This window comes from Epinephelus fuscoguttatus, linkage group LG19 (genome assembly GCF_011397635.1).
Source record: "Epinephelus fuscoguttatus linkage group LG19, E.fuscoguttatus.final_Chr_v1".
NCBI lineage: Eukaryota > Metazoa > Chordata > Actinopteri > Perciformes > Serranidae > Epinephelus > Epinephelus fuscoguttatus.
Genome location: NC_064770.1, coordinates 226,124 through 248,397, shown reverse-complemented (window position 1 = coordinate 248,397; position 22,274 = coordinate 226,124). Strand labels below are relative to the sequence as shown.

The 22,274-nt window shown below is 41.3% G+C and overlaps 1 protein-coding gene across 2 annotated transcripts in view; it reads right to left on the bottom strand.

Annotated features, from left to right (window-relative positions):
- Window positions 1-22,274, bottom strand: part of trpm4a (transient receptor potential cation channel, subfamily M, member 4a) — a 171,521-nt gene that overhangs the window by 23,875 nt on the left and 125,372 nt on the right. For both annotated transcript variants that reach the window (XR_007447791.1, XM_049560180.1), the window contains exons 17-22: window positions 6,811-6,918; window positions 6,663-6,712; window positions 3,004-3,236; window positions 2,573-2,688; window positions 902-1,034; window positions 637-811 (exon numbers count right to left, since the gene is read on the bottom strand). Coding sequence is in view for 1 of the 2 variants with exons in the window: in XM_049560180.1 (XP_049416137.1) it covers window positions 637-811; window positions 902-1,034; window positions 2,573-2,688; window positions 3,004-3,236; window positions 6,663-6,712; window positions 6,811-6,918 (815 nt within the window). In the remaining variant the exon portion in view is untranslated. The remainder of the gene's footprint in view (window positions 1-636; window positions 812-901; window positions 1,035-2,572; window positions 2,689-3,003; window positions 3,237-6,662; window positions 6,713-6,810; window positions 6,919-22,274) is intronic.

The following is a 22,274-nucleotide window of genomic DNA, read 5'->3' as shown; positions in this document are numbered from 1 at the left end:
TTAAAGACCCAACAGCTTCTATTCGACAAGAATGTTGGTACTTAGTGCAAAAAACATGTAGAACTGAACTGACAGGCTACTTGTTGTCCCCAGATGCCATGTCAAAAGTTGATCAGTTTGTGATGTGGTCCAATAAAATTTCAAAAGTCCAGAACAGAACAACAATTACATCATTGAAGTTAGTGTAGGGCTAAACCAAAAGTTAGCTGCTTGGGCCACACTTGTGTTAAGCCACCGTAAGTCTCTAGTGCGCTTGCTCTCTGGGCCCCACAATGCAGAAGACCCAGGTCATTTTATACCATGGAAATTTAGCTTATTTGAACAACTTTCATAGGGATGAACGGTGCCTCGCCTCCAATGGTGTATCCAGTTACTCCTTAATCCACTGCAGCTACGGATTGTGTGAGCAGGAGCATGAGCCTTTAATAATCTGGTGAGTGAGTGAGTGAGTGAGTGAGTGAGTACAATCATGATTAAAAACTATCCACCTTTACTGAATATATAAAAAGTATATTGTGCATTGATAGTTTTACAAAACTGAGTTGAATAAAATGAAATGAAAGCTTGAATTTTGAATTGATTTTCACTTTTTTTTTTGTTTTTAGAGACAGGTAAAATAGAGACTGAACCACTCACCATCCATTTCATTTATGGGTATTTGGCCAAAAATGTGCAGGTATGGTCTGTAGAATACTCTGCGGAATATCCAATCAGGGCGGGGATCATATGAGTAGAGGAGTGCTTGATTGGTCACTCCGTAAGCCATGAGCCACACAGCCAGGAAAAAAAGGAAGAAGAAAACATCCTTCATCTGAGGAAAGCAAAGAGAGAGCAAAGAGAGATGATGATGTAGTATTGGCCCTGGTGACCAAGTTGTTTTGTGAGTTTTGTGTGCACTTACCATTTTGCCAACAATGATGATTTTGGGCCCAAGGTGTTTGTGGATGGCAAAGATATGGATCAGACGTAGTGTGAAGACCATGAAGTCTATCGCCATCACAGCTCGGCCAAACTTATATGACCAGGGACCCATTCTGGAAAACAAAATAGTACAGTCAATCACCGTTAATATGTTACACAATATGTTCACCTACATTATGAACTTGTACACCCAGATAAGTGAGAAAAAAATAAATACCAGAGATTCTAGTTACCTCTGGCAGTTATATGTCTCCGTGAACCAGTCAAGGTGCACTTAAAAAACCGTGTCTGTGAAAACATGGATGCTTCACACACATCTTCCCCCAGGCAGCACAGATGGTCTATACAATCACCACAGTTTCAAGGTGGACATCCAAGATTAGTGTCACCAATTAAGTATCTGACCATATGTCTTTCCCTCCTGACAGGAGCGGACTGGCCATCTGGAGGTTCTGGAGAATCACAGAACGGCCGGCTGATAATCTACTGTTCCACGTCCAGTCCGCTAGGTGGCAGCCTTTAAATTGGATACCAGCTGGCCCATAGATATCTATGAGCCTGCCGGCCGCCAATCAAATTGAAGAAGAAGGAAGTGCATACGTCACACAAATCACAGCCGTGTGCAGCAGGTGCAGATGTATTCAAGTTAAACTGTATAATTACAGCCTCGTTACACTGTGATTTATCATAATTCATACCATGTCTTGTTGTGTGTTTCAGGCAGTCACCTGCATTGTATTGTTCAGCAGAGAGACATCAGGACTGTGTCGTTTATTTCTCAGTGAGTATTCTACACTATGCTCTTAACACAACATCTAGTCAACATCGGTGCTATTGCTATAATTTGGAAGGTATAGTATCATGTGTTAAGATTTAAGTATTTTGACACCCGTGTCTGGGGCTGATGAGTTTCCGTGCACCGGTTGTTGTGGGCTGGGCCGAGTCAAAGTCCAGAGATGTTTTTTAGTCCCAGTCCGCCCCTGCCTCCTGATCCTGAGATATGATGTTGAGTAACGACTAGGAAGATGTTTTTGCAGAATATTATAATGTTATAGTGAAGCTGACCTTTGACCTTTTGGATATAAAATGTCATCAATTCATCATTTTGTCCTCTCAAACATTTGCGTGAAATGTTGTCATAATTAGTGTATGAATTCTTGAGTTATGGCCCAAAACATGTTATGTGAAGTGACAGAGACGCCAATGACCTTCAGTCAGTTCATTCTTGAGTCCAAGTAAATGTTTCTCCTCAATTGGAGGAAATTCCCTTAGGGCCTTTTTGAGATATTATGCTCACAAAGTAAGACAAACACAAGGTCACAGTGACCTTGACCTTTGACCACCAAATTTGAATCAGCTCATTATTGAGTCCAACAGGATATTTGTGCCAAATTTGAAGAAAATCCCTCAAGGTGTTATTGAGATATTGTGTTCACGAGAATGGGACAGACATCCTATAAACATAATGCCTCCAGCCACAGCTATCGTCGGCAAGGAGGAATAAAAAGACAGGATCCTGTCTGGCTTTTCAGCCTGTCTGCACAAATACATAAAGGACTGGCAACAGTGCGCTTTGGCCCTAGAGTTACGTTGGTAGCCTGTGGTGCTGTGCTTAGTGTAAGTTCTCCTGTCAGTGTGTCAGAAGAGTCACCTGCAGCATAGAGCCACAATGAAGAGAGAGATGGCTGTGAGGTCACATTTGTTCCACACATCCTGGATGTAATTCTTCATCCTCTGGAGGACAAAGGTGCTGCCCACAAAGAAGGTCTGTTAACCAGAGAGAGAGGAGTGACATACTGTACATGGATAGATGTGGATATCATGCAGTGTACACTATGTGTCTGTGTCAGTGGGAGAAATGTGTATTTTAGGTGATGTGGTAAGGATTCAGATTGAAAATGGCACTGATAGGATGTGTTGCCTCAGGTTCTGCGGAGAACATGAATTACAATCCAGTCAAAGTGACAGATCCATGAGTTTGAAGGCTTATCATGAACCAAAACCCTGCAGAGTGATGTATAACTACTGTAAACAGTAGATCTATGTGCCAGTATGTCTTTGCATGCTAGTGTCTTAACCAACCTGCCGGATCTCTTCACATACTAAGGTGAAAACCCAAAAGTAAAGCACAAATTCCAGTGTGGAAGGGCCGTCAGGGGGTGGGGGCTTAAAGTCCACCAACAAGACATAGGCAAACAGGCAGAGGAACAGGAAGTACATCAACACATTGCCGAGGAATGAGGTGACAGGGGCAAACCAGAACTGTCTCCACCGTGATACAATGAATGGTCTCTTGGAGTTGGATGGCAAAGGGTCTGAAGTAAGAAGAAGAAGAAGAGAAGTTAAAAAAAGTTAAATAATGAAAACCGGAATGATTAATGACATCACCAACCAATCACAAAAAATCTATTACCATGCACTTAGTGGCCAACTTTCAAGGTACACATGCTCCACAAAGAAAACACAAACATTCAATTACGACCAGAAGGGAATCATGGTGCAGACATCACAGACCATGGCATGACACAGCCTAAGCAACTTAAACAGTATGTCACTATTAGGGATTTTTTGAGCATCTAAGAAAATGCTATTCTCTTGTCATTTTTGTGCACTAGTGTAAATATCATTTCATCTATCCATCCCTCCTCTGCCACTAACTGGGTCTGGTGGCAGCATGCTAATTAGGGTTGGATGTGCCCAGAAACTTACAGAGAGAGGCATCCATGAGGCATCCTGATCAGTCCCCAAACCACAACAACTGGCTCCATTTAATGCAAAGGAGCAGTGGCTCTACTTTGAGAAACTTAAACAGGAAGGAAGGAATCTTAAACAAATGAGTATCCGCTTGTAACCATGATCCCATCTATCTGTAATACCCAAAGCTCATGACCATAGCTTTTTTTTTTTTTTTTTTCCCTGTTAAAGGGTTTTTTTGGGGGGTGGGGGGGGGGGGGGGGGTGGGGGGACGGACCTTATCCGCTGCAAGGATCCTAAGGACAGAGGGATGTTGTATGCTGTAAAGCCCTGTGAGGCAAATTGTGATTTGTGATATTGGGCTTTATAAATAAAATTGATAGAAACTGATTGAATTGAGCTGAGGGTTGGAACGTAGATTGAATTGTAAACTGAGAGTTCTCAGCTCCCTCTTTACCGCAACAGCCTGGTACAATGCTCATATGACATCAGACACTGCACCCTTTGCTAATCTCCCAGTCCATCTTACAATTTCACATTAACAACGCCCAATTTCCTCACTTGGGACAGCAACTTGCTCCCACCTAAAGGACACAATTTATTGTTTGAGTGCCATAGTCTAAGACTTGGTAGTGTTGAGCCAGCAAAACTTAATCTGCAAAAGAGATCAGAGATCCAGTCCTGAGGTCATCAAAACAGACACTCTCATTCAGCTGTGCCTTGAGGTTCTGTTCATGAAAATCACCAACAAAATAGGTGACAAGGCACAACCCTGGTGGAGCCCAGGGGCTACAGGCAGTTTGTCTGTCTGTCAGCTCAAATTCTTGTCATACAAGGGCCAGATGCCGGATAGTAATAGCCCCCATACTCCATACTCATGAACAAAACCCCACTGACAAGTACTGTTTGTGTATTCTTTTAATACCATTGACAGAGCAAATGTGTTTTTCCCTCTAAGATAATCACAAACTAGAAAAGCAAAGTTTAAAAAAAAGTCTCTAAGCTTGTGCAGTAATATCACTTTGGCATGAAGCGACTCTCCAGAGATGAAAAATGCATTCACACATTTATGTCACAACAGTCTATTCAGTCAGTCAATCAGTCTATTGTACGGAAGGAATATATTTTCCAGCTCCTTGCTAATTTTTCTTTTCTTTGCAGTTTTTGCAAGGGCGGCATGGACGTCGCTAGACCGGGGCATTCCCGGCTATAGCCCCGGATCTTTTGGGCTCAGCCCCAGATCTTTTAAGCTTCTGTTTTTTGTTTTTTATTTCTAATAAAGCACCTCGTTTCCAACCTCGTGTCCACGGCATGGCATGGGAGCACAACAGACAGCAGCGCACGCAGCACAGCAGCACACAACACACAACACACTCACTGTCACACCAGCTTACATGGCATATGCCCATATATGGGCAGTCAGAATAATAACTTGTTACAATAGAGTGTGCCAGGGCTGACGTCAAAACCCGGAAGTTTAGCATTGCGCTGGTTCCCAGAAGAGAAAGTCAATGTGATTTTTGCATTGCGTTTTGGATTATGTCAGAAAATAAGATCTGTGGCTAACACAAGTTTATGATACCTACAGGTTTTGTTCAGTGAGATAATCTTCACATAAGAACACCTTTCATATTGCATTTGAAGCTTAAATGTGATCGCCAGAAGTAAAAAGCTAACATTAGGCTTTAACGGACTACATGACTACTCCACGGTCGCATGACTCTTGACGTCACCACCACTAAGCTTTCAACTGATTTCGGCCGCTTTCTTTTAAAAACATTGTATAATGGGGAAATCGGACTGTTTAAGCTAAATAAGAAGCTGTAATGGCGGACTGCCAGCGCTCTTGTCTGTTCGGGGGTGATGACATTTAATGTCCCCAACAGGGTTTGTAGTCGTATTGAGCAACTTGTTAGCAACCGCCTTTTTTACGACACGTAAAGCTTTAGTTAACCACAGACCTTATTTGAGGCATTTTACCAAAATCCCAATCAAAAAACGTATTGACTTTTAGACGAGAGAACCGGAAGTGCTAAAAGCGCTAACGGAGTTCTGGGTTTACTGGCACACTCTATTTTCAAGTGCAACGTCAGTAGGCTACTCTGTATTACAATTGTATTTATTGTGCATACTGTTGGCCAGCACCGAGTCGCTGTGTTTTGCATAGTCTTGTAGTAAGTATGGATATTAGATGATTTTTTTGGAAAAAAAACAAAAAGGCAGCAGGAGGAGAGCAAGTAGTATATCCCTAATGGTGTTCAGTATATACACATACAACTGTCCGTTTAGTTTTTTTCATTTATATCCCACTCCAAACTGACCACACACATCATCTAAATGTGAAGCAGATTTTCTCTTCTGTGCTTTGGAGGCTCTATCTCTGCAACAGATTGGTCGATTTGATTGACTGACACCTTGTTTGATTTGTTAGAGCCAATAGAATGATGCTATACCCACCAACACGAGATTGACAGCACTGTAAGCCAGTCAGAGTCAGCAGAACCCGGCTGCTGTATGTGGTCATTGTAATGCTTCCCCCGGGGTCCTAACGCCCGCCATGTTTGGCCGGATTCATTTGAACACAAAACATGTTCGTTTACCAGGATGTACCGTGTTTTACCGGTAGAATGAACTTTTCATGGCAAAACTATAAAGGTAAGAGAAATTTTACAACTATCGTTCATCGTGAAATGATTTCTGTTGTTGTTGTTCTTTGGCCTCTATCTCTCTGATGCTTTGGTGTAGCATGCTTTAGCAGATAGGTGTGGAAAAGGCAGTCTTTGCTTTCATTTGAGATAAATGGCGTGTGTTTTGCATAACATGGCGTTGAGTTAGAGCCCGAAATATGGCAATTGGGTTATTATTATTATTATTCAAAATCTTCCTGGGTGAGAAAATCCCCGGATATCCAGGTAAAAAATTGTACCTACTTCCAGGCTAAAGCCCCCGATGTTTTCAACTCCTAGCAATGCCCCTGAAAGGCGGCATACCTACGAGAGTAGCCACTAAGTGCAAGTACCATCACCAGATTAGTGATTCGAACCCACCTTTCAGGTTTTCTTTTAGAGCACTGAGCTCTTCAGCTTCTTCTTCTTCACTGTAATCCCAAAAAAAGAAAAAGGGACTTTTGTTACAACTGAGAAGGAAGACCATCATACAGTCTAAACCAATTTATGTTTGAATATTTGTGTTTACTTAGGTATAATGTCAGCAAGGGAGAAGACGGTGGCATCATTCCCATCCAGACTTTCAGTGTCTCTGTAAAAATGGACCTCCACAGACTTAATCTCATCCTCTTGTTCTCTGTAACATGAACACACACACAACTGGGCATGTTTTCTTTTCTTGTCAAACAATTGTTAAAAAAAAACAAAAAAAAAAAAACATGTAAGTTTAGAGGGCAAAAAACTGTTGAGTTAAAAATAAGTTGGCAGGCTACAGGGACTTTTTCCAAAATAAGACAACAGAGACCCTGGACTGTTAAGCAACTGAAGTCGTATATCAAAAAAGAATGGGGAAAGAATTTTACTTTCAGAACTTCAACAATTAGTGTCCTCAGTTCCCAAATGCTTACTGAGTGTTGTTAAAAGAAAAGGTGATTTCACACATTGGGACACATGCTCCTGTCTCGACTTTTTGGAATGCATTGAAGAAATTAAATTCAGATTGAGTGTATATTTACAAAAAACAATAATGTTTATCAGTTTGAACATTAAATAGCATAGAATAGAATAGAATAGAATAGAATAGAATAGAATAGAATAGAAGAGAAAAAACTTTATTCATCCCCTAACCCTAACTGAATATAGGTCAAAAAGAATTTACAAATCATTGGATTCTGATTTTATTTACATTTTACACAGCATCCCAACTTTTTTGGAGTTGGGGTTGTATATTGTAAAGGGGAATGACATTTTACAAATACAACAAAACAAACAAACAAAAAACAAAACAGGAAATCAATTAAAAAATACAGTGAAGCTTTGCAGATTGATACAGTTCTACAAAGAATCCTTACCGGAATGCAGTATATTGCAGCTAACTATTGTAGCCTTTCCTGAACCTCTGTTTTGTATGTTCTGTAGTTTAGGTCAAGTTTAAGTAAGAAAAATCTCAACCTAAAATGTGACCTTCACTCATAGGATATGTATCCTCCTGTAATTTGAAAATTATAAAATTTGTACTGTTCTTGTAGGATCAAAGGTGCACCTTTTTTACAGAATTCCTTTGAAATGGGAATTAAGATACTGCAACCACATGGAAAATATCCTGATTTTTGGAGATCTGCTGAAACCAATTTATAACTGGTTTTTATTTTCACATAAATTCTGAAGTTGCTGTTTATGCCTACAGGAAGACATTGATCACCTTGGTTACACTGAAGACAAACAGAAAGATGGAAAGATAAAACCCCCCTGTCTTCCTGGCTGTTTACAGAATTACCCACCATTAGAATAGCCATTAGAATATACAGAAGAGTAAACCCACTTTCTCCTGGTAACCTTTCCATCTAACTAGTAATATATCTACCTCATCAGCTGCCACCACACCACTGCTCTTTGTTGCTTTATATACATATATATATATATATATATATACACACACACACATATATATATATATATATATAAATGTAGCGGCGCAACAACCCCTGTCTGCCGCACGACAACTCTCTATTTTAGGAGGCTCTTCTATTTTTGTCAGGCTATGCTCCCCTACGCGACCCTCCAGCAGATAAAAACTACATGAAATAGTGTGCTAAATGAGCACAATGTGTTTTTAAATGAATAAACCATTATCAGAGTTGACATGTGATGATTTTTTTTCATGCATTTACCCGTGTTTATCCGTGACATTGTGTAAATGTCCGTGGTGGACATTTGAAAGCGAGAGACAAACAGTACAGTAAACTTGTAGATAACTCAAATATATGTAATAACTTAGGTGGGAAATGCTTGAACATTTCATGCAGCCTCTCGGCTTGACAAATGGTAAACAACCCCGCTGGCTTCTCTATGTGTCGCTTCCATACGCAGTCAGTGGAGCCCAGATGAATACGCCGCGACGCTACGCTGACATGACGCTTACGTTTGCAGCCGGTGGAACCCGGCCATTAGGATCCTCACAGCGGATAAGGAAAAACTCCTTGTGTGGATGTAATCTCTGATCTGGAGATCAGTTGATCTGTTATGTACGACATCTATTGCACGTCTGTCTGTCCTGGAAGAGGGATCCCTCCTCAGTTGCTCTTCCTGAGGTTTCTACCATTTTTTTCCCCTGTTAAAGGGTGTTTTTGGGGGAGATTTTCCTTATCCGCTGCGAGGGTCCTAAGGACAGAGGGATGTCGTATGCTGTAAAGCCCTGTGAGGCAAATTGTGATTTATGATATTGGACTTTATAAATAAAATTGATTGAATTGAGATAATGGAAGAAGTGCTAATTTGGGAGCATACTTTTCTTTTAACTGATCGAAGGTGGAAAAAGTGTTAGTGATAAAAAATAAAGTGCCTTTATTTTTCCAAAGCCTAAACGTACTGTCAGTAAGAGAGGAGGGGAAGGCACAATTATGACTAACTGGAGTACAGGCTGAAGTTTCCGGCAACTTGAATGACTTCCTTATCTGATACCAGATTCTTAAAGCACTAGTGACCATGAAGACATTGTTTGTGATAGTTGAAGGGGGACTGGTGGATGAAAAGAGGAGGGCAGGAAGAGAGCTGTTGGGGAGATCTTGTTCAACTGCAAGCCATGAGGGGGTGGAAACAGTGACTTTACCTGGATATGCGTCTTGGAAATACATCAGAGCTTTGCAGTTTGCTGCCTAATAATAGTGCAGAAAGTTAGGCAAACTGAGGCCTCCCATGAGTTTAGGTTTGGTTATATGTTTTTTAGAAATATGTTGAACTTTAAATCCCCATACAAAAGGCAGGATAATAGAATCTAATGATTTCAAAAAAACTTTGGGTATAAATATGGGTAAATTTTGGAAGAGGTACAGAAACTTGAGTGTCACCATTTTGATTGCACTGATGCGCCCTATCATTGACAAAGGAAGCAATCTCCAGGTTTCAGTGTCAGATTTCAATTTTTCTATTAAATTCAATTTGTAAATAAGCTTGGGATCTTTGGGGATAGTTTAGTCTATTTAGTTTCTAAAGGACAATATGCACTTACATTACTCATTCATAAGAATAAAAGATTTGTGCACCAGATTTAACAGAGAAGCTTATTTCCATCTGTAGTCCTTAAAAACACATTAAAAAATCAATACAATAAGAAAAACAGACCTAAAGTGCACCATGACCAACAAAGACAAACATAGCATAACATACAATCAAGAGTAGCAAGTTCACAAAATACAATAGCGTAAGGTGCCAAAACCTACAACCAGAACAAAGTGCTTGCACGACAATAAAGTGCGAGATTCATCAACATATAAATACATAATAACTTATTACCTCAGCGACCATAAAATAAACCATCAGTTTATGCGACAGTAAGAAAATATACAGTGCCCTCCAAAAGTATTGGAACAGTGAGTCCAATTCGTTTACTTTTGTTGTAGACTGAAAATATTTGGGTTTGACATCAAAAGATGAATATGAGACAAGAGATCAACATTTCAGCTTTTATTTCCAGGTATTTACATCTGGATCTGATACACAACTTAGAAGATAGCATTATTTGTAATGGAACACAAAATTTTTAGGTGAGCAAAAGTATTGGAACGTATAAACTTAAAATAGATTTAAGTGAATGAGACTTAATATTTAGTTGCAAATCCTTTGCTTTCAATAACTGCATCAAGCCTGTGACCCACTGACATCACCAAACTTTTGCATTCTTCTTCTGTGATGCTTTTCCAGGCTTTCACCGCAGCCTCTTTCAGTTGTTTGTTTTGGGGGGTTACTCCCTTCAGTCTCCTCTTCAGCAGGTAAAATGCATGCTCTATTGGGTTTAAGTCTGGAGACTGACTTGGCCAGTCTAAAACCTTCCACTTCTTGCCCCTGATGAACTCCTTTGTTGTTTTGGCAGTGTGTTTTGGGTCGTTATCTTGCTGCATGATGAAGGATCTCCCAATCAGTTTGGTTGCATCTTTCTTTAAATTAGCAGACAAAATGTTTCTGTAGACTTCTGAGTTCATTTTGCTAATGCCATCATGTGTTACATCATCAATGAAGATGAAAGAGCCCGTCCCAGAAGAAGCCATGCAAGCCCAAGCCATGACATTACCTCCACCGTGTTTCACAGATGAGCTTGTATGTTTGGGATCATGAGCAGATCCTTTCTTTCTCCAAACTTTCGCCTTTCCGTCACTTTGGAAAAAGTTAATCTTTGTCTCATCAGTCCATAAAACTTTTTCCCAGAATTTTTGAGGCTCATCTCTGTACCTTTTGGCAAATTCCAGCCTGGCCTTCCTATTCTTCTTGCTAATGAGTGGTTTGCATCTTCTGGTGTAGCCTCTGTACTTTTGTTCATGAAGTCTTCTGTGAAGAGTAGATTGTGATACCTTCACCTGCCCTCTGGAGGTTGTTGCTGATGTCACTAACAGTTGTTTTAGGGTCTTTCTTTACAGCTCTCACAATGTTTCTGTCATCAACTGCTGATGTTTTCCTTGGTCTACCTGTTCGACGTCTGTTGCTTAGTACACCAGTGGTTTCTTTCTTCTTCAGGACATTCCAAATGGTTGTACTGGCTATGGCCAATGTTTGTGCAATGGCTCTGATTGATTGTCCATCTTCTCTCAGATTCATAATTGGTTTTTTTTCACACATAGACAGCTCTCTGGTTTTCATGTTCGTTTCACCTCTAAATGCAGTCTGCACAGGCAAAATCTATCATACTCAATCTGAAACTGAGCTCAGACATTCAGTGCTATTTATTGTTTGAATAATCAATGTAATTGGGAGACACCTGGGCAACAAAACACACCTGTCAGTGATATGTTCCAATACTTCTGCTCTCATGAAAAATGGGTGGGTTCAAACAAAAGGTGCTATCTTCTAAGTTGTGTATCAGATCCAGATGTAAATACCTGGAAATAAAAGCTGAAATGTTGATCTCTTGTCCCATATTCATCTTTTGATGTCAAACCCAAATATTTTCAGTCTACAACAAAAATAAAGGAATTGGCCTCACTGTTCCAATACTTTTGGAGGGCACTGTATGTAGTCCTTAGAGAAATTACAATTGTAAATACCAACAATGGTAATTTATGCAATACAGAAAAGTTACAGACAGTTCTGTACAGCAATAATGGTATTAAAAGACATCCGATTAAGTTTACTCTAGATGTCGTCACAGGTAGGCCTATACTGCATGTTTGCCCAGTTAAAAATCGTAGACAGTGTCACCAGGTTCAAGTTAATGCTAGCAAGATTGAGTAGATAGGAGCCATTTTTTAGCTTCAAGACAAAAGCAATTATAACCAGGGATGTTTTTTTTAAGTTGGTAGGAAGCCTATTCCACTCCTTGATAGCCTTATAAGAAAAGGCGGTTTGTGCAAATGCAGAACTGCGCTGTGGGATATTACAGTCCCCTCTAGATGCAGACCTGAGAGCTCTTGTTCTCAGCTCAGAGCAAGGCAGCACATTGGATTTCAAGGGAGGAGGGGCAGCATCGTGGAGTCCCTCAGGGTTCTGTTCTTGGGCCAGCTGTATTCTGCCTCTACCTGCTTCCCTTAGGATCTATTTTTAGGAAGTATGGCATGTCATTCCATTGTTATGCAGATGACACTAAAGTTTACTTGCCCTTGAACCAGAAAAATTCTAATTCGCTAAAACCACTACTGAACTGCCTGCAGGATGTTAAATCCTGGATGGCCCTGAATTTTTTAAGCTTCAATTAAGCCAAAACTGAACTCCTGTTATTTGGACTCAGTGGTGTCTGTGATGTATCTCATATCGACTTGGACTCCCTGGAAGCATACATAAAACCTACTGCAAAAAATTTGGATGTGGTATTAGACAATGATTTTAAATTTGCTAAACAGGTAAATTCGGTTGTCAAATCCAGCTTCTTCCAGCTGAGGCTTTTATCTAAAGTCAAGTCCTTCTTATCTTTTAGAGCAGCTCGTCTGTTAACAGGAGCACGCAAGCGTGAGCATATCACCCCCATATTGGCCTCACTCCACTGGCTTCCTATTCGTTTTAGAATTGATTTTAAAATTTTATTATTTACCTACAAATCTCTAAACGGGCCAGCTCCACCCTATCTCTCTGTCCTCTTACAGCAACATGTCCCCTCAAGGTCACTCAGGTCTGCTGACCAGTTACTTCTGGAGGTCCCACGATCAAGGCTGAAGCACAGGGGAGGCCGTGCTTTTTTAGTAGCAGCCCCTAAACTCTGGAACGTGCTACCGCTGCATATTAGGCTGGCCCCCTCTTTACCTGTTTTTAAATCACGACTTAAAACACATTTTTATAGACTTCCGGTTGAGACCAGCATGGAGTAGTCGCATATTCCCGTGCTCCCACAAACTTAATTGTTCCTACTTTGTTTATCTATACTTAATCAGCTCAATCCAGTATAAGTGTAACACAGTCACCATTATCATTTGACACAAAGCAAAATGGCTTTGAAGCCCAGGAAACGAGAAAAGAAAGACGACAACGTTACGCCTGGTGCCCCGGACATGGCGGCGTTAGCTACAATGCTAACGGAGCACAAGACCTCACTCTCGGCTGAGTTTAACTTAGCATTTGCAAAGTTAGAGGCGAAACTAGACAATATTCAGACCGCCATAACGGACCACCACCAACGGATCTCTTCTTTGGAGTCGCACGCTGATACGGCCAGCGAGACCTTGCAGGCCTTAGAGACAAAAATAGCTACACTGACCGAGGATAACGCCAAACTGAGAGCCAAAGTCACTGACCTCGAGGGTAGAAGCCGCTGAAACAACATCCGAATTATCGGTCTACTGGAGAACATTGAGGGGCCCTGCGCTACAACATTCTTCTCACAGCTCCTGGTTGAGGTATTCGGCGAGCAAACTCTCACATCACCCCCGGAGCTTGACCGCACTCACCACACCTTGACCGCTTGTCCTGGCCCCAGAGAAAAACCCAGAGTGGTGGTGATATGTTTTCATAAGTTCCAGACTTAGGAGCTGGTGGTCCAGGAGTCTCGCAGACTGAGAGGTAAACTCAAGTATAAGGACAAGCCGATCCACATATTTGAGGATTACAGTCCCGAAATACTGGAACAGCGCTCTGCGTACCGGGACGTCATGAAGGAGCTGTACAACCTGGGCTGCAAGCCAGCTCTCCATTATCCGGCCAGGTTATTCATCACTACTGAAAGAGGGGAGAAGAAGCGGATCCTCTCGGTGCAGGAGGCTTGCCAGTTCATCACCTCACAGCGTCAGCACGGAGCCGAACACACGGAGGATTAGCCTCGGCTGTAATTAGCATGAGGAGCTAACTGTTAACTGAGGCCCTAAACGACCAGCTACTGTCATACGCCGACCACTGGCTGCCCTGACACAGGTGACGTTTACACGACTGCACCGTTTGGAGACTTTGAGGCTGAGAAGCTAACTGACTGTAGTGACTGATTGTCATTAGCTGTCAGCTGGCCCAGAATTAAAACAACTGACATGTGTGAGAGATAAGCAACAATGTTTTAGCCAGAGCTCTGGCGGCCTTGTTGACACTGCTGGGTCTCACTATAATTATTGTTATAATGTAGGGCCGTAACGGTACATGTATTTGTGTTGAACCATTCGGTACGCGACTTTCGGTTCGGCATGACCGTGTACCGAATTATTGGGCGCAGGATATTATTTTATTTTGTTTTATTTTAATTCCGTTTTTGCGAGCCGAACCATTTAAAATATCTAGTTCCCCGCCGGACATAATTGAGTGACGCACCGAGTCCCGTAAATTTCCGCTTTCACTTTGTGCATGGTGTGGGTTAAAATGAAAAAGAAAGTGACAAACACATAAGCCGTGAGCCTGCTCTGCCTCAAGCCGGTCGCGGCGCACCATATGCCCGCCGCGAGCCGTTCAGCACCGCGGACAGTCGGACTAATGGGATGTCGAACCAATGACATGGACCCCATGGCAAGTGAGCCTGACGAACCTGAAGACCCACCCGCAAACCTTAAGTCCTCCGTTTGGGAACACTTTGGTTTCAGGGTAAAATACGAAGATGGAAATAAACAAGTTGACAAGACAAAAGCAGTGTGCCGACACTGCAGAACAGTGGTCGGATATGTACTTGGAAACACGTCTAACATGCTAACGCATCTAAAGCGACACCACCCAAGTTTGAACGTTAACCAGCACGACTAGAAAAAGCAATCTGGTGCAAACTACGATATTGTCGTCATTTAAAAAGAAAGAGCATTTCACTGACCATTGCGCTAAAGAAATAATCAACGCCATTGGAGTTGAGTAAAAGCTGCACTTTAGATATAAGCATGTTTTGTTTACTGCACTTTAAAGGGAAAGCCAAGTAAGCTCCTAGTAAAACTGAATCTGAGCAGGCTTTAAAGCTGACCAGCTGCACTATAGTTTTTATTTTAATTGAGTAAAACTGTTAAAGCAGAAATGTATATTTATATTTTTCATTCAAAAAATGTGTTAAAAAAACAGCAGAATTTTATTTTTCACTTTTATATTTCGATTTTCATTCAAACAATGTGAAAAAGCAGGATTATATAAATATATATATATATATATATATATATATATATATTTGTTTCATTCAAAAATTGTGTAAAAAGAGTTAACTGTTGTGGTGGTATGTTTTAATTAGGTTACCAATAAGTAAAAGATATTTAATAGTTGTCTATTTTTTTCATTACTGTACCGAAAAAAACCAAACCGTGACTTGTATACCGAGGTACGTACCGAACCGAGATTTTTGTGTACTGTTACACCCCTATTATAACGTTATAACTACTGTTATCATTTAATGCAGCCCTGACAGCGTCAAATTGTTGAGAAGTAATCTTTGTGATGTTATGTCTTCACTCTCTCTGTCACTTTTTAAGTCAGATACCCCCCATAGGCTTGTCTCGGTCTGCACTTTAGTTTTGCTCTGTTTCTTATGTAGACTTATAGTTATGGGGGAACCAATCAGCTAACTAAAGAAAAACGAGTGGCCATCATTACTTTAAGAAATGAAGGTCAGTCAGTCCGGAAAATTGCAAAAACTTTAAATGTGTCCCCAAGTGGAGTCGCAAAAACCATCAAGCGCTACAACGAAACTGGCACACATGAGGACCGACCCAGGAAAGGAAGACCAAGAGTCACCTCTGCTTCTGAGGATAAGTTCATCCGAGTCACCAGCCTCAGAAATCGCAAGTTAACAGCAGCTCAGATCAGAGACCAGATGAATGCCACACAGAGTTCTAGCAGCAGACCCATCTCTAGAACAACTGTTAAGAGGAGACTGCGCGAATCAGGCCTTCATGGTCAAATAGCTGCTAGGAAACCACTGCTAAGGAGAGGCAACAAGCAGAAGAGATTTGTTTGGGCCAAGAAACACAAGGAATGGACATTAGACCAGTGGAAATCTGTGCTTTGGTCTGATGAGTCCAAATTTGAGATCTTTGGTTCCAACCGCTGTGTCTTTGTGAGACGCAGAAAAGGTGAACGGATGGATTCCACATGCCTGGTTCCCACTGTGAAGCATGGAGGAGGAGGTGTGATGGTGTGGGGGTGTTTTGCTGGTGACACTGTTGGGGATTTATTCAAAATTGAAGGCACACTGAACCAGCATGGCTACCACAGCATCCTGCAGTGACATGCCATCCCATCCGGTTTGCGTTTAGTTGGACGATCATTTATTTTTCAACAGGACAATGACCCCAAACACACCTCCAGGCTGCGTAAGGGCTATTTGACCAAGAAGGAGAGTGATGGAGTGCTGCGGCAGATGACCTGGCCTCCACAGTCACCGGACCTGAACCCAATCGAGATGGTTTGGGGTGAGCTGGACCGCAGAGTGAAGGCAAAGGGGCCAACAAGTGCTAAACACCTCTGGGAACTCCTTCAAGACTGTTGGAAAACCATTTCAGGTGACTACCTCTTGAAGCTCATGGAGAGAATGCCAAGAGTGTGCAAAGCAGTAATCAGAGCAAAGGTGGCTATTTTGAAGAAACTAGAATATAAAACATGTTTTCAGTTATTTCACCTTTTTTTGTTAAGTACATAACTCCACATGTGTTCATTCATAGTTTTGATGCCTTCAGTGAGAATTTACAATGTAAATAGTCATGAAAATAAAGAAAATGCATTGAATGAGAAGGTGTGTCCAAACTTTTAGCCTGTACTGTATGTTGACAAATTATGGGGCAGTAACCAGGATCTTGTTTTAGAGAAATCCTCAGGGCCACTTGTGTGACTGTTGTTTGTTCATTATACTAGTTAGTATACACATGTGTGGGTGTGTATATACATGTTTATAGCTCCGTCCGTGAGCTATCTGTTAATAACTGTGGGACGGGGAAACATTAGGAGCTGGGACCGGAAGTGAGCATGCAGGTGCAAGGACGAAGCACCGTTGTGCAAAGGACACATATGACATGTTCAATGCTGGGGATACTTGGGTCTGAGGACTTGTTTATTTGTGTGTTTGTATGTATGCTTTTTTCCCTCTCTCTCTCTTTTTTCTCCTCTTTTTTCTTCTTTCTTTTCTTTTTTCCCTTGTTTCTCTGGTGGTTGTTTTGTTTTCTTTTGTTGCTTTCACCCCTCTTCCCTTTTGTTGTTCCTATGGTCATCTTGTCAATTTACCCCTTTCCAGCCCTCACATCATCTTCCTCCATTACAGTTATTGAATTTGATCAACTCTGTTACAACAAAGAGAGATGGCTAATTTAAACAATAATATCAGATTTATTTCGTGGAATGTTAAGGGGGCGAACTGTGCTACTAAAATTAATAGGATTATGACCCATTTACAGCATTTAAAGGGGGACATATTTTTTATTCAGGAAACCCACCTTCGTAATAGGGAATTGGCGAGAATTAAAAAAAGCTGGGTCAGCCACTTATTTCATTCTAAATTTAATCAAAGAACCAGAGGCACTGCCATCTTGATTCGCAAAAATATAATATTTGAACCATCTAAAACGGTAGTGGACCCTGATGGCCGCTATGTTGTTGTATCCGGTAGACTACAGGACACGCCTGTTATTCTAGCAAGCGTTTACGCTCCAAATTGGGACAACGACCAGTTCATAGCCAGACTTTTTACATCCTTTACTGATGTTGAAAACCACTATATTATCATAGGGGGGGATTTTAACATGGTTCAAGATACTGACCTCGATAGATCTTCACCCAAAATGTCACCCTTGTCCAAAGCGGCTAAGACATTAGACATCTTTACTAAACGGCTTGGGCTGTCTGACCCATGGAGACACAAATTTCCCACAAGTAAAGCATTTTCCTTTTTTTCTCATGTACATCACACATACACCCGCATAGACTTCTTTCTCCTAGACAATAGACTACTTCCAAAAGTTCACTCTTGCAGCTGTCAGAGCATAGTCAGATCCGATCATGCCCCAACCTCTCTAGACATTAGCCTCATCAGATGGTACAACTTCCCTAAGCACTGGAGATTTAACTCTACATTATTGGCTGAGGACTCGTACAAACAATTTTTACACTCACAAATTGTATTATTTCTTGAGATAAACGACAGACTGGACATATCTAGGGGAATACTCTGGGAAGCCTTAAAAGCTTATTTACGAGGCCAACTTATATCCTATGTTTCCCAGTTGAAGAAAACTGAAACATCCCATATGGCAGATTTACTGCAGAAAATTACTGAAGTTGATAACAAATACTCAATTGATCCCAAACCTGACCTTTACAAAAGGCGCCTTCAACTTGAGGTAGAATTTGACCTGGCCACAAATAAAGCTAAAACACAGTTACTCCGGTCCAGGCAACGCTTCTTTGAATCAGGAGAGAAGGCCGGTAAACTCCTAGCTCACCAGGCCAGAGCTTTTCTAGAGCGATTCTGGCTGTTAAGTCGTCATCTGGCGAGGTCCTGTTGGACCCAGAGGATATTAATAAAACATTTGCCAGGTTTTACTTTGAACTATACACTTCAGACTCCCCCCAAGACATAGAATACAGTATTTTGGACAAGATTAGTTTTCCCAAAATTGACATTGATCTTGCCAGGGACCTAGGCAGGCCCATATCTACTATGGAAATACAGGAGGCAATCAAGTCGCTACAAAGTGGCAAATTGCCTGGCCCAGATGGCTACACCGTGGAATTTTACAAAACATTCTCCACTCTTCTTTCTCCAGTTTTGCAGAGCATGTATAACAAGGCATTCTCGGACCAGCACCTCTCTGACACCCTGTCCAAGGCCACAATCACGCTTATTCTAAAAAAAGATAAAGACCCCCTACTTTGTAATAATTATAGACCCATCTCACTGTTAAACGTAGACTTTAAGATTTTATCTAAAGTTCTTGCTCTTCGTCTACAGCAAGTAATGCCCCATATCATTTCACTTGACCAAACAGGCTTCATGTTAGGAAGGCAGTCATCTCACAATACCAGAAGACCCCTCAACATTCTTAATATGCCTGACCCAAATACTCCAGAGGTGGTGGTTTCACTCGACGCAGAAAAGGCCTTCGACAGGGTGGAATGGAGGTACCTCTTTGAAGTCATGCGGAGATTTGGCCTTGGGGCAGATTTCATCTCTTGGGTTAAGTTACTGTACTCTGCCCCAGTGGCATCAGTGCAAACAAACAATATGCAGTCACCCTCTTTTCCCCTTCAGCGAGGTACAAGACAGGGCTGTCCGATGTCGCCATTACTGTTTGCAATTGCGATAGAACCCTTAGCCATTTGGTTACGTGCAGACGAGGGCTTCGAGGGCATTAGGCGGTTTGATACTACACACAAATTATCACTTTACGTTGATGATCTACTACTGTACATATCGAACCCTGTCACATTACTTCCTGTTGTTCTACATATCTTAGAACAGTTTAGTAAACATTCTGGATACAACCTGATACAAAAAGAGCGAACTGCTACTGTTTAACTCATTGGCAGGACAGATCCCACAGTCCGTTGTCCCATTTAAATGGGCAGAGGGTGGGTTTCGGTATTTAGGTATCTTCATAACAACTTCTATGTCTGACATTTTTGGTAAAAACTTCACCCCTTTGGTTAAAAGAATTGGGGACGATTTGGATTGCTGGTCCTCCCTGTTTCTGTCTCTGGTGGGCCAAATAAGCTTGATTAAAATGATTACTCTACCCAAGCTCTTATATCTTTTTCAGCAGATTCCGGTACTTATTACGAAAGCATTCTTCGCTAATTTAAAAAAAATGGTCTCCAAATTTCTCTGGGGGAACAAACCTGCTCGCATCTGGCAGTCAATTCTGCAACTTCCAAAATGTAGTGGTGGACTCGCCCTGCCAAACTTCATTCAGTACTACTGGGCAGCCAACATCCAAAAACTCCCATACTGGATGGGTGGCAATCCTGACAATTTACCTGCTTGGGTTTACTTGGAGAAGGCGGCCTCCCAAATCTCTTTACATTTCATATTATGCTCCCAGCTACCCCTTCCCTCCACATCCGTTACAAATAATCCGGTTGTGTCTAATTCTCTTAAAATATGGGGTCAATTTAGAAAACATTTTGGCTTGCATAGACCCTCCAGTCTTGCCCCACTACTTAACAATCATGGCTTTCAACCCTCGAGTACAGATTCAACATTTCGAACTTGGTTTAACAACGGCATAGTAACTGTTAATGACTTATATACAGATGGCATTTTCTCATCTTTTGCAGAGCTCTCAACTAAATACCATCTACCCAACTCTCACCTTTTTCATTTTTTTTCAAATTAGAGATTTCATTAAAAAACAGTTTCCTCATTTCCCCAATCGCCCTCCTGAAACCCTGATCGATGTCCTCCTGAATATGGATCCCAATCAGAGGAAAGGCATCTCAATTATTTGTGGCTCCATGGACCCGGTTAGTCCAGACCTCCTTAACCGTGTTAAAAATGCCTAGGAAGGTGACCTGGGTACAGACTTACCTGATGAACACTGGAAGCGCATTCTAGACTTGGTCCATTCCTCGTCCATATGTGCCTGCCATGGGCTAATCCAATGCAAAATTCTACATAGAATCCACTATGCTAATGCTAGATTGTCCAAAATATTTCCTGATGTCCGTGATTCCTGTAACCGGTGCAAACAATCAGCTGCTAATCACATTCACATGTTCTGGTCTTGTCCCAAATTGATAAATTATTGGTCAAACATATTTAAAACAATAAGCTTGGCTTATGGTGTGGTCATTACTCCCAGTGCTCTTTTGGCTATCTTTGGTGTTCCCCCCAACTCTGGCTTCCCTGCTGCCATACAACGAGCTCTGGCATTCATGACTTTGTTGGCCAGGCGCTTAATTTTGCTTAGGTGGAAGCACATTTCTCCCTCAGGACACAATCAATGGATTAAAGAAGTTATGTATCACATTAAACTTGAGAAACTTAGATTTTCCCCCATGGGCTCGATAAGGAAATTCCAGGATACCTGGAATCCTTTGCTGGAATATACTGACCTGTTACACATTATACCAGACCCAGAAGAGGATTGATCAACTACCCATATCATCTTCCTTTTTGACTCTTTCCCCCTTGTTTTATTTCATTTTATTTTATTCTATTTATTTAATTATTTATTTATTTATTTTATGTTATTTTATTTTATTTATTTATTTTTGGTGTGTTTGTTTACTCACTTGTCTCTATGTGCCTCATGACCTGAGATGGGTGAAGGTACGGGGGTGGAGGGTGGGAAACCGGGTTTGATGTTTAAAAATTGCCTGTTTCACTTAACACTGTCTGTACACTAATGACTGTTGAAAAGCTTTGAAATTCAATAAAAAGAGTTAAAAAAAAAATAACACATTTTTATTCCTTGGCTTTTAACTCCATGTGAAAGCCGCATTCCTCTGTAACACGTGGTCTTTGTTGTCGTGTGTTATTTCTTGTTGTGTCTTAGTCTGACTGTAAAGCACTTTCGTCAACTGCTGTTGTTTTTAAATGTGCTCTATCAGGGCTTGACGCTAACTTTTTCCCAAGGAGCACACGTGCTCCTAAGTTGAAAAGTAAGGAGCGCACAAAGAACTTTAGGGGCACAATGTAAATTGATCAAATAATGTGTTTTCCGTAATAAACGTGATGCAAATAAACATTTACAAGCAAAATTATTTAATGAATTTGTATACAAAAAGGTAAAATGTACAGAAAGGTAAAATCATCAAGTTTTGAAAAAGTATTGCAATTTAATTTTGTCTTTAATGTTATTATCTTATATATATTATCTTTGCAATATGATTATCTTATATAATGTTATTACTATCCTAAAACATTCTCCAGGTCCTCTGAAACTCTGCAGGACTTATTTCCACCCTGCCCAGCAGCGGTACCGTGGCGAACGGTCCCTAACTGCGGGGAGAACGGAGCAGGCTTCCCCGGAGGTCCGCCGCTTTTCCCGGTCCCTCGTCTCCGCCACACTTTGACTTATTTCCACCCAGCCAACAGCCTGGTCATGGAGAACGGTCCCTAACTGCGGGGAGAACAGAGCAGGCTTCCCTGGAGGTCCACCGCTTAACCCGGTCCGTCTCCTCCACACTTTGACTTATTTC